Source organism: Accipiter gentilis, chromosome 9, assembly GCF_929443795.1.
Source record: "Accipiter gentilis chromosome 9, bAccGen1.1, whole genome shotgun sequence".
NCBI classification, from domain to species: Eukaryota; Metazoa; Chordata; class Aves; order Accipitriformes; family Accipitridae; genus Astur; species Astur gentilis.
In genome coordinates, this window is record NC_064888.1 from 691,726 (window position 1) to 701,500 (window position 9,775).

A 9,775-nucleotide genomic window follows, 5' to 3' on the forward strand; every position below is an offset into this window, starting at 1 on the left:
GGGAGAGATCGGTTCAGGCTTCCTGGGATGGGTCCGGTCGGGCTCTCCGGGATCGGTCAGTTCGGGCTCTCCGGGAGCACCGGGATGGGTCCGATCAGGTTCTCCGGGACCGGTTGGTTCAGGCTCCCCGGGACGGATCCAGTCGGGCTGTCGGCACGCACCGGGAAGGGTGGGCTCGGGCTCTCCGGGAGCACCGGGAACGGTGGGCTCTGGCTCTCCGGGAGCCGCAGGACGGCTCTGTCCGTCCCGCCCGGGGCGGTGCTTTATGAGCCCGGCTCCTCCCGGCTCCTCCCGGCCCCCGGGGGAATTCCGGGGCGGCGGGGACTTCGGCGGCGGGGATCCCCCGGGGGAGCGGCCACCGCCGAGAGGGGAGGGCTGCCCGGGGGGGTCCTGCCCCACTGCCCCAGTCTGGGGCAGTTCTCCCACCCCACTGCCCCCCTGCCCCATTACAAACCAGTTCTCCCACCCCACAGCCCCACTGCCCCGTTACGGGGCAGTTCTCCCGCCCCACTGCCCTCCTGCCCCATTACCGGGCAGTTCTCCTACCCCGCAGTCCCATTACAGGGCAGTTCTCCCACCCCACTGTCCCATTACAGGGCAGTTCTCCTGCCCCACAGCCCCACTGCCCCATTATGGGGCAGTTCTCCCACCCCACTGCCTCGTTCTGGGGCAGTTCTCCCACCCCACTGCCCTTCTGCCCCATTACAGATCAGTTCTCCCACCCCACTGCCCTCCTGCCCCATTACAGATCAGTTCCCCTACCCTGCAGTCCCATTACGGGTCAGTTCTCCCACCCCACAGCCCCACTGCCCCATTACGGGGCAGTTCTCCTGCCCCATTGCCCTCCTGCCCCAGCCTCAGTGCCACAAGAGTCCCCACGGTTGAGCCCCGGTGCCACGCCAGCTGCTACGGGGCCAGGGCTGGGTACCAGCAGCTGAGAGAGAAGGCAGCCGGGGGGGTCCCCTCCTGCACCCCCAACCCATGCGAACTCAGCGTTATGCACCCAAAGCGTGATTTCCCATCACCCCGGCACACAACCTCGCTGTCGCCTGGCCGTGGGTGGGTTAAGACGTTGCCGGCTGCTGCAGCGTCGGTCCGGTGACCTCATCCCAAATGCATGGGGAAGGGGAGTTGAGGTCCCCGAAACACCCAGCTTCCTCTTTTCTATTGTGTTTTTTTGACGCGAGGGAATTTTTTGCGCTGATGGAAACTGAAGGGCTGCGGGGACGGGCAGCAGTCGGACCCCGGGGATGCAAGCGCGGCCCCTCGGTCTCTGCCAACTGGGAGGGAGAGCCAGGGTGCCGGCAGTTTGGCTTGGCAACCCTCCACCCCAACCTCTTAGCAAGATGTTGGCCGCTGGCTTCCCGCTGTTTTCTCTTCCCGATGCAGACAGATAACGTGTCCGGAGGGGGCTGGAGGCTGCGGTTGCGACACTGAGCCCCAGCACCCCCCCTCTCGCAGTCAGCATGCCGCCGCCACCCCGGCTCCGGCGCTGCCGAGAGGAGAAGAAAGTCTGTTGGGGCTTCTCACGGCCGCGGGGTTTCACTTCTGCACCTGGCAGTGAACCCACGCACCTCGACGGGTGCAAGGTTCCTCCCCGAGAGCCGCCACCGAAACACCGCAGCCCGGTGCCTACGTCACCACCGCAGCCGGCGACGACTCTCACGGTGTCCCCCAGCCTTGTCCCCGTGCCGATGGCCGTGCCGCCACCATCCCCGCTTGGCTCGTCCCTGTCCCAGTTTAGAAGCCGCTGAGCCGGCAGCACCGGGAACGCTGGGCAAAACCCGCTGCCCTTGAGCCTCGGTCCGGCTCCCAGCAGGAATCCCTTATCTCGCTGGCAACCTTCCCCAGGCCCGGCACTCGCTGGTGTTCGGAGGCCGCGGTGTTCACCGGTGTGGGCAAAGGGTGTTTCCTGGCCCCGTGCTGGCTCAGCAGCTGGGTGGGGGGACGGGGACATGGGGGACGGGGACATGGGGGACACAGAGGTGGATTGGCGGGGATGCGGCGGACAGGGGCTGGATGGGGAGGGACTGGGGACACGGGGATGGATTGGCAGGGCCACTGGGGACAGGGACACAGGGACAGATTGACAGGGACCTGAGGGACAAGGACACCGGGGCGGATTGGCAGGGATGGAGACGGGGGCGGGGGGACACACACACGACAGGAGATGGATTAGGAAAGACACAGGGGACGGGGACACAGGGGACGGGGATGTGGGGATGGATGGGCAGGAGCTGGGAACATGGGAATGGATTGGCAAGTATCTAGGGGATAGGGACACAGAGGTGGATGGGGGGGATGGGGAAGGGGGACAGGGACACAGGGGACATGGGATGGGCGAGGAGGGTGGTGGGGGAAAAGGACATCAGGGAGAGGAGATGGATTAGCAGGGATGCGGGGGACAGGCACACGGGGTCGGGGTGGATTGGGGGAGCAGGGATACAGGAATGGATTGGAAGGGACCCGAGGGACATGGGATGGATGGGGAGGGATATGGGCGACAGGGACGTGGGGGATGGGATGGATGGGGAGGGACACGGGGGGACAGAGGGGCAGGGACGGGGCCCCGGCACTGCTGCTGCTGGTGGTGGAAGCGGCACGGCCACAGGGATGGGGGACGGTCCTCCCCCAGCCGCCATCAGCAAGCCAGTGGTACGCAGACCCTGGTGCAGGATCCGGCCCCGGTGCAAGATCTGTCCCCTCCCATGCGGGACATGGCCCCTGTGCAGGATCCGGCCCCTCAGAGCAGGACATGGCTGTGGCCAGGATCTGGCCCTGGACAGAACATGGTTCCCCTGGACAGGATATGACCCCCTCAATGTGGGACATGGCCCCTGTGCAGGATACGGCCCCCGGTGCAGGACAGGGCCACGTGCCAGCATCCCCACCACGGCCCCCGAGGCAGCTCCCAACAGGAATGGACACTCGAGGTGTTTCCTGCACCGTGGGGCCGGCCGGGGGCTGCCCCGGCGTCCCCCCACCCTGCCAACATGTGGCGGGGCCACAGGGGCCCTCGGCTCCCGGCCGCGTCGTACACCAGACACCGGCCTTTCCGTCCGGCCGTGCCACGGCTCTGCCCATCCCCGGTTCCCTGTGCCAGGGGACAGATCCTGCCCTGCCCCTGCGCCAGTGCCCAGCAGCCCAAGCCGGGAGCAGCAGCAGTGCCAGACAGCCCCTGGCACGCTCGCTGTGCCAAGCCCTGCTGCACACTTGCTCCAAGCCCCATTGCACGCTCGCCCTGAGCGAGCCCCAATGCACGCTTGCCGTGAGCACCAAACCCTGTTGCACACTTGTCAAGAGCTCCAAGCCCCGTTGCACGCTCGCCAGGAGCCCCAAGCCCCATTGCACGCTCGCCGTGAGCTGCAAGCCCTGTTGCACGCTCACCAGGAGCCCCAAGCCCTGTCGCACACTCGCCACAAGCGCCAAGCCCCGTTGCACGCTCGCTGCGAGCTCCAGCTCCCAGGACCACCAGCACCCGACCTCGAAGTGAAGGCAGCGGCTGGCAGGATCGCAGCGGCTGGCAGGATCACAACGGGTGCCCCAGCGTGCCCCACGTGTCCCTCTGCCCTCCCGCTAACGAGGGCAGCTCATTAACGCTCAGCCACGTGAGTGCCAGGAAACGGCTCCGCTCAGGCCATGCCCAGACCGGCCCCAGGATTTTCCCCTCGGAGACAACGCGGTGCCAGGAGCCGGGAGCGATGCCCAGAGCCGGCGCCTCACCCTCCCTTCCAATTCACCCCCCTCGCCGAAGATCGGAGCCGGCAAAGCGGGAAAAGGTGGGGAAAAAAATACACGGAGACATGGAGGAAATTCTCTCTTTGCGCCCACGTACGGCTCGGCAAGGCAGGACTAGCTGGGCTGGCTAGGCATCGGCTTCCAGCCTTGGGTGCGATAAAGCCACCAGAAGACGGCGACAACGGCCAGTACGGTGACCATGGCCAAGGTCACGACCACGGGGATCAGGGGGCTGCGGGAGTATCCTACGGGGAGAGAGGATGGGGTTGAGCCGGGCACCGGGATTGGCATCGCTGGGTGATGCCACCTCCATCCCCTTCTTCATCGCTTACGCCTGTGCTGTGCCAACCCCTCACCGCGGCAGCCAGCCCCGGTGTGGGACTGGGTGCCACCAGGTGCCACCGCGGGCACCCCTCACCTCGGAAGACGAGGTCGATGCTGGCAGCGCCGGTGCCGTAGCGGTTCTCGGCCAGGCAGCGGTAGGTGCCGTCGTGAACCCGCTGGGCCGCCGGGATGGTGATGGTGGTGCCGCCGTCCCACAGCTCCCAGCTGGTGTTGGTGGGCATCTCCCAGCGGAGCTGCGGCGGGGGGTTCCCCTCTGCCCGGCACATCACCGTGAGGTTGTCACCGGTGGTGAAGACGGTCTGCGGTGCCCACACCTGGACATCGTGGGGGGCAGCTGGAAGGGGGGGTGGCAGGGAATCGGCACCCAGAGCCCGGCTGGGTGCCCCTTCTCCTCCCCACCCTGATGCCAGAGACCACCCTGACCACAGGGCACCCAGGGTTCACACCACGGCACCGGCATTCCCAACCATGAGGGGTTTTTATGCCCCCCCACCCCATATCCCTGTCCCCAAACTCACCCCAGACCCACAGCGTAACCGCGGCGCTGGCGTTGACCGTACGGCGCCCGAGCCGTAACACGGCCTCGCACATCACCTCCTGGCCGTGCTGCTCCAGCTGCGCCGTGAAACTCAACCCCACGGAGGGACCTCGGTGGGTGCTGGTGGGGAGCCCCCCACCCCACAACGTCAGGTGGAGATTTGGGGGGTCGTGGGGGGAGACCTGGGCAGACGTGTTGCAGGTGACACGCGCCTCTTTGCCGGCCACCGTGTCACCCTCCAGGTAAATTTGGGGGGGCAAGAACCCTGTGGGGAAGGACAAGGAGGGGGTGGAGGCGACTGGGAGCGTGCCGGGACCCCTGTCCCCCCCCATCATGCCTCGGTCCTTACGGTAAGCGTGGAGGGTGGTCTCGGCAATATTCCGCTGCTGCCCGAAAATGCCAAAGCACTGGAGCTCCAAGCTCCAGCTGGTGACGTTGGGGATGCTGAGGGACACCCAGCCGGGTCCCTGCGTCCCCATCTTGGTGATGGAGACCTCCCAGTTCAGCCGGCTGTAGTTACGGCAAGAACTGGTGCAATTGAGGAGGAGAGAGCTGCCGAACTCCACCGTCGGTTCCTCGGGGTAGATGGACACCCGGCAAGGATTGGGGTGCCCTGGGAGAGGGCGCCCTGTTACAGGAGGACCCGGTGGAGGTCCCAGCCCTGGGTGCGACCCCCCCCAAAGAGGCACGGGCAGGGGATCTGGCACCTGGTAGCCATGTCCTGCCCGGAATGTGGCCAAATAAAATAGCTGCTTCCGCACTGGCACCCCCCCACAATGCCTGTGGTGCTATGCCCGGCCCCACCGTACCCCCAAACCGGCACCGTGGTGGGGGGCTAGCACCGGGGACCCCCCTTGGGATCTTCTAAATCACCCTCAGCCTCTTCCACCGCCTCGCTAGCAGGCAGCCCCATGTACCGGAACCCAACCGCAACGCTGGCAGGGTCCCAGCGTCCCCAGTTTTCCCCTTTGCCAAGCCCAGGAAGGGCGGCGGGGGGACACCCCAACTCACCCCCCAGCATGAGGAGGCAGAGTAAGGCCATCGCCCCCCAGGTCCAGCAGGGATCCATTATCCGGCTCCAATAAGCGCAGTGCTGCTGGCAGGCAGCAAGGGAAGCGTCGATTCTTACCCCATTTCCTCCCTTTCCTCTGCAACTGGCCCCCGCCTTCTCACACCGGGGGGGGGGGGGGCGGGGGGGAGAGATGGCAAAGCAGCCAGGCCCACCCTCCTCCTCCTCCTGCCTCTCCGGTGACACCCAGAAACCCCAAATGCCGTCCCCGGATAAGACCCAGAGAGACAAGCTCCCACCGAAACACTCGCCGGCTCTGGCAAACGATCCTGGCAAGGAGCGGCGGGGGGGGGGGACAGCTCTGCCCTTCGGCGGGGCCGGGCGGGGCGGCATGCTGGGCTTGCTGCTGGGGGGGACACAGATCCCTCTGCCACGGTGGCCCCGAAAATCCCGGCCACCCACAGACACTGAAACCACACAGCACCCCCCAGTCCTGCAAATAAGGGGGGGGCCATAAAGGGACTGCAAATATGGGGGGGGATGGGACTGTAAAGGGACTGCAAATATGGCAGGGGGGCTGCAAAGGGACTGCAAATATGGGGGTTGGGGGGAGTGCAAAGGGACTGCAAATAGCGGGGGGGGGGGGAGGGGGGTCCAAAGGGAGGTGGAAGCAAACCGCAACCCCCCTAGGACAAAGAAAAGCCACAGCCTTGAGAAACCTCACTTTAATGGCCACGGCAGCGCGTGGTGCTCCCCCAAAAACCCTTTCCAAAGAGATGGGGGCTGGATCCTGCCTGGGAGGGGGCTAGATCCTGCCTGGGGGGGTGGTCTCACCCTGCCCGGGGAGGGGGGGCTAGGGGAAGTCGCTGTAGGGCAAGGAGAAGGGGTAGAGTGCTGAGTAACGGGTGTCGTGCCACAGCAGCTTCTTCTCCAGGAAGGTGACGGTGTCCAACGTGAGCACCAGCGTCTCGTGCTTCAGCATGCTGTGCACATTGAGACCTGCGGAGACACGAGAAGATGGGGCTTGGGGGCGTCCCCAAAAGGTTTTGGGGGAATCCCTGACAGGTTTGGGGGGGGTCCCTGGGGACAGCAGCCGCAGTCACTGCGGAGCTCTCACCTAACGCTGGGATCAGGTTGATGGTTTTCAAGCCGGCTGTGGCAGTTTCGATGTTCTCCGGCATCTTGTTGCTGGAAGAAAGTGGGTGAAATGATGGGGGGGGACACCTCCTGCCCCCCCCCAAGAGCCCCTGGCAGCGTGCAGGCAGCCCTGCCCGTCCCTGGGGCTCCCCACGTGCCCGTGCTGCCTGCACTCACACGTCGACGATGAGGACGGAGCGGCCCCAGTGCCGGTACTGTGCCAGGTCCACCAGATACTGGGGATCAGCGGTAGGTATCTCCAGGCTGTCGACGATGTGAAGGTCATCCTGTGAGGCATGGGGGGACACACAACACGTTGCTGGTGAAGGGGGGGGGGGGGGGTGTCACTGCGTCCCCAATACCCCCGGGAGCCCCCCCAAAACACAGAGGACCTCGTACCTGCATCATCTTCACCGTCAGTGCCACCTTCAGCCCCAGCACCCGCACCTTCATGGGCAGCATGTAGTAGTAGCTGGTGGGACCCCGTGGCCCATGGGCGATGCCCCCTGTGAGGGGTCCCGGCTCAGTGACCCCCCCGAGCCAGGCCGTGGCCCCCCCACCCCATCTGGGGGTCTCCTCCGACCCGCAGCCACTCACCCCCACGCCACAGGGGCGAGCGGATGCTGCCGTGCCGGGCTCGACCCGATCCTTTCTGCCGCCACGGCTTCCTGCCGCCCCCCCGCACCTCTGCCCGTGTTTTCACCTTGGCATAGCTCTGCGGGGTGGGGACACACACACATGGGGACAATCGGGGATGGGCCCCTTGTGACACCTCCACACCTCCATCCCCCTCCCCACGCAGGGAAAGGGACCCAGGAATCCTGGTCCCAACTGCCACCTCTGCGGCAAGGCAACAGGCTGCTGCCCTGTGACCACCCCCCCCACCTCCCTCTGTCCCCCCGAACCCTCCTCAACCTCCTTCCTCTTCAGACCACCCTCTGCCCCCCCTCAGACTTGCTCTTCCCCTCCCCAGCTCCTCACTCACACCTCCAGACCTCCCCTTCCCTCCCTAAAACCTCCCTCTCTATCTCCAGACCTCCCCTTCCCCTCCCTGACCCCCCCCTCCCCAGCCTCCCCTTCTCCTCCTGACTCTCCCCTTGCCCCCCAACCTCCTCTCTCCCTCCTAGACCTCCCCTTCCCCTCCCCACACCACCTTCTCCTCCCCAAAGCCTCCCTCTCCATCTCCAGACCCCCTCCAGACTTCCCCTTCCCCTCCCTGACTCCCCTCTCCCCCCAGCCCTCCTTCTGTCCCCAAAAACTTCCCCCCACCCTCCCAAAACCCCCTCCCCATACTCACGATCCTCTTGAAATTCTTCTGCCACATGGCCACCATGTGCAGGATGTCGAGCCTGCAGCAGATAGGGACGGACGGACGTTCAGCGAGGGGACCCCAACCCGGGGACCGCCACATCCCCAAGGGCTCCCCTCAGCCTCGTCCCCCAGCCCCACCTGGGCCTGACGGCGAAGACATCAGGGTGAAGATCAGTCAGGCCCCGGCGTTCGTCATCGTGATGCCGCAGTGACTCCACCCAGGCCTGCACGGGGGAGCGGTGGGGGGGGACGGGGACGCTGCAGGCCCGCAGGACCGGGGACCGCGGCAGCGCTGGCAGCAGCAGCTTCTCTGGGGTTCGGGGGGGGCGACACAACATGCATGAGGGCAAGCAGGGACCGTGGTAGCTCCACCTGGAACCTCAGGCTGGGGGCAAGGGCGGGCCCCAGCCACCCCAAGACCAAGGACATCTGTCCCAGGGTTGTCCCTGCACCCTCAGGGTGGTCCTGAAGCCTCGACCCCACGGCCACCCGGTTCCTGAAGTCCTCAGGATGGTCCCAGCCCCGTGCCCACCCACCCCTGATGTCCCCAGGACAGCCCCGAACCTGTGGACACCCTGTCCCTAATGCACCCACAGCCCTGCCCCCCCAGAGACGTGTCCCCGCTGCCCAGACCCTTGTCATCGCTGTCCCTGATGTCCCCAGGATGTCCCCAGCCCCACAGACACCCTGTCCCTGATGTCCCCACAGCCCTGGCTTCATGAAAACCTGGCCCCACTGCCCAGACCCAGGCCACCCCCATCCTGATATGGTCCTGACCCCACAGATGCCCTGTCCCTGATGTCCCCAGGGAGTCCCCGCGGCCCTGACCCCACAGAAACCTGTCCCCATTGACCCGACCCCGCTCACCTCCACTCCCGCTGTCCCCAGGATGTCCCCAGCCCCACGGACACCCCCTCCCCACTGTCCCCAGCATGTCCCCAACCCCACGGACACGCTGTCCCCAACATCCCCAGGATGTCCGCACAGCCCTGACCCCACAGGAACCCGTTCCCGTTGTCCTGACCCTGCTCATCCCCATCCCCGATGTCCCCAGGCCGGTCCCGGCCCCACGGCCACCCGGCCCCGCTGTCCTGACCCAGGCCATCCCCGTCCCCCACGATGTCCCCAAGAGGGCCCCGGCCCCACAGACACCCCCGTCCACGTTACCCACCGCCCCGATCGCCCCGCCGCCCACGCAGACTCACCCCTGCGGGGCTCGGGAGCCGCGGGGAGCCCGGTGGGCCCGGACGAGACCTGCGGGGGGGCAACCGTGAGCCTCCAACCTCCGCTCCCCACGCCCCCCACCCGCGGTCACGACCCCCGGTCCCCGGTTCCCGGTCCCGGTCCTCACCCCCGCGGCCCCAGCCCGGCCCCGGGCCCAGGCCCGGACGGCGGCGACGACAAGGCCGGACCCCCCCGTACGGATCATGGCGGCAGCGTGCGGCCGGCCGGCCGGCGCGCCGCGATGACGTCGTCGGGGAGCGCGGCGCGACTTCCGGCGGCGAGCGGAAGTGGGCGGGGAAGGCGGGAGAGGAGGAGGAAGAGGAGGAGGAAAGAGGAAGAGGAGGGGGAAGAGGAGAGCGGGGAAGGGAGCGGGAGGGAGGGAGCGGGGCCTGGCCTCTCCCCCAGTGGCTCCCCGCCCCGGCACAGCCCACCCAGTCACCCCCCCACCCCAGTGCCCCCCATTATCCACCCAG

At 66.8% G+C, this 9,775-nt stretch overlaps 3 protein-coding genes across 5 annotated transcripts; all 3 read right to left on the reverse strand.

The window, feature by feature from the left end:
• Window positions 1-875: 875 nt before the first annotated feature.
• LOC126042846 (uncharacterized) lies at window positions 876-1,972 on the reverse strand. The gene is made up of 2 exons (XM_049810579.1): window positions 1,336-1,972; window positions 876-1,218 (listed from the first exon to the last, which is right to left on the reverse strand). Exons 1-2 carry the CDS (start codon window positions 1,970-1,972, stop codon window positions 1,022-1,024), a joined length of 834 nt encoding a protein of 277 aa, XP_049666536.1. The 3' UTR covers window positions 876-1,021.
• A 1,832-nt stretch (window positions 1,973-3,804) lies between these two features.
• Window positions 3,805-6,205, reverse strand: LOC126043042 (intercellular adhesion molecule 3-like). Of its 3 annotated transcripts, none has more exons than XM_049810899.1 (5): window positions 5,633-6,186; window positions 4,971-5,249; window positions 4,602-4,886; window positions 4,157-4,417; window positions 3,805-3,983 (listed from the first exon to the last, which is right to left on the reverse strand). In XM_049810899.1, exons 1-5 carry the CDS (start codon window positions 6,021-6,023, stop codon window positions 3,853-3,855), a joined length of 1,347 nt encoding a protein of 448 aa, XP_049666856.1. In that variant the 5' UTR covers window positions 6,024-6,186; the 3' UTR covers window positions 3,805-3,852. The 3 variants fall into 3 exon arrangements, with proteins under 3 accessions (XP_049666856.1, XP_049666857.1, XP_049666859.1); XM_049810900.1 differs by having other exon boundaries at window positions 4,971-5,234; window positions 5,633-6,183; XM_049810902.1 differs by lacking the exon at window positions 4,971-5,249 and having other exon boundaries at window positions 5,633-6,205.
• Window positions 6,206-6,339: 134 nt separating this feature from the next.
• MRPL4 (mitochondrial ribosomal protein L4) lies at window positions 6,340-9,549 on the reverse strand. The gene is made up of 9 exons (XM_049810903.1): window positions 9,430-9,549; window positions 9,284-9,332; window positions 8,217-8,388; window positions 8,065-8,116; window positions 7,365-7,482; window positions 7,167-7,273; window positions 6,945-7,054; window positions 6,748-6,818; window positions 6,340-6,629 (listed from the first exon to the last, which is right to left on the reverse strand). Exons 1-9 carry the CDS (start codon window positions 9,505-9,507, stop codon window positions 6,484-6,486), a joined length of 903 nt encoding a protein of 300 aa, XP_049666860.1. The 5' UTR covers window positions 9,508-9,549; the 3' UTR covers window positions 6,340-6,483.
• Between the last annotated feature and the right edge of the window lie 226 nt (window positions 9,550-9,775).

Excerpts from the sequence above, each read along its gene's own strand:
- LOC126043042 (XM_049810899.1), bottom strand. The coding sequence starts at position 6,023 with ATGCCGCCCCGCCCGGCCCCGCCGAAGGGCAGAGCTGTCCCCCCCCCC. Across the intron at positions 5,250-5,632 it reads CTGCCTCCTCATGCTGGGGG|GGCGCCCTCTCCCAGGGCAC; the intron begins GTGAGTTGGGGT and ends CTCCTGTAACAG. Across the intron at positions 4,418-4,601 it reads GGTTACGCTGTGGGTCTGGG|CTGCCCCCCACGATGTCCAG; the intron begins GTGAGTTTGGGG and ends CCCCCCTTCCAG.
- MRPL4 (XM_049810903.1), bottom strand. The coding sequence starts at position 9,507 with ATGATCCGTACGGGGGGGTCCGGCCTTGTCGTCGCCGCCGTCCGGGCC. Across the intron at positions 8,117-8,216 it reads GTCTTCGCCGTCAGGCCCAG|GCTCGACATCCTGCACATGG; the intron begins GTGGGGCTGGGG and ends TATCTGCTGCAG. Across the intron at positions 6,819-6,944 it reads TCCGTCCTCATCGTCGACGT|CAACAAGATGCCGGAGAACA; the intron begins GTGAGTGCAGGC and ends ACTTTCTTCCAG.
- LOC126042846 (XM_049810579.1), bottom strand. The coding sequence starts at position 1,972 with ATGTCCCCGTCCCCCATGTCCCCGTCCCCCCACCCAGCTGCTGAGCCA. Across the intron at positions 1,219-1,335 it reads GGCCAACATCTTGCTAAGAG|CCCTTCAGTTTCCATCAGCG; the intron begins GTTGGGGTGGAG and ends CCGTCCCCGCAG.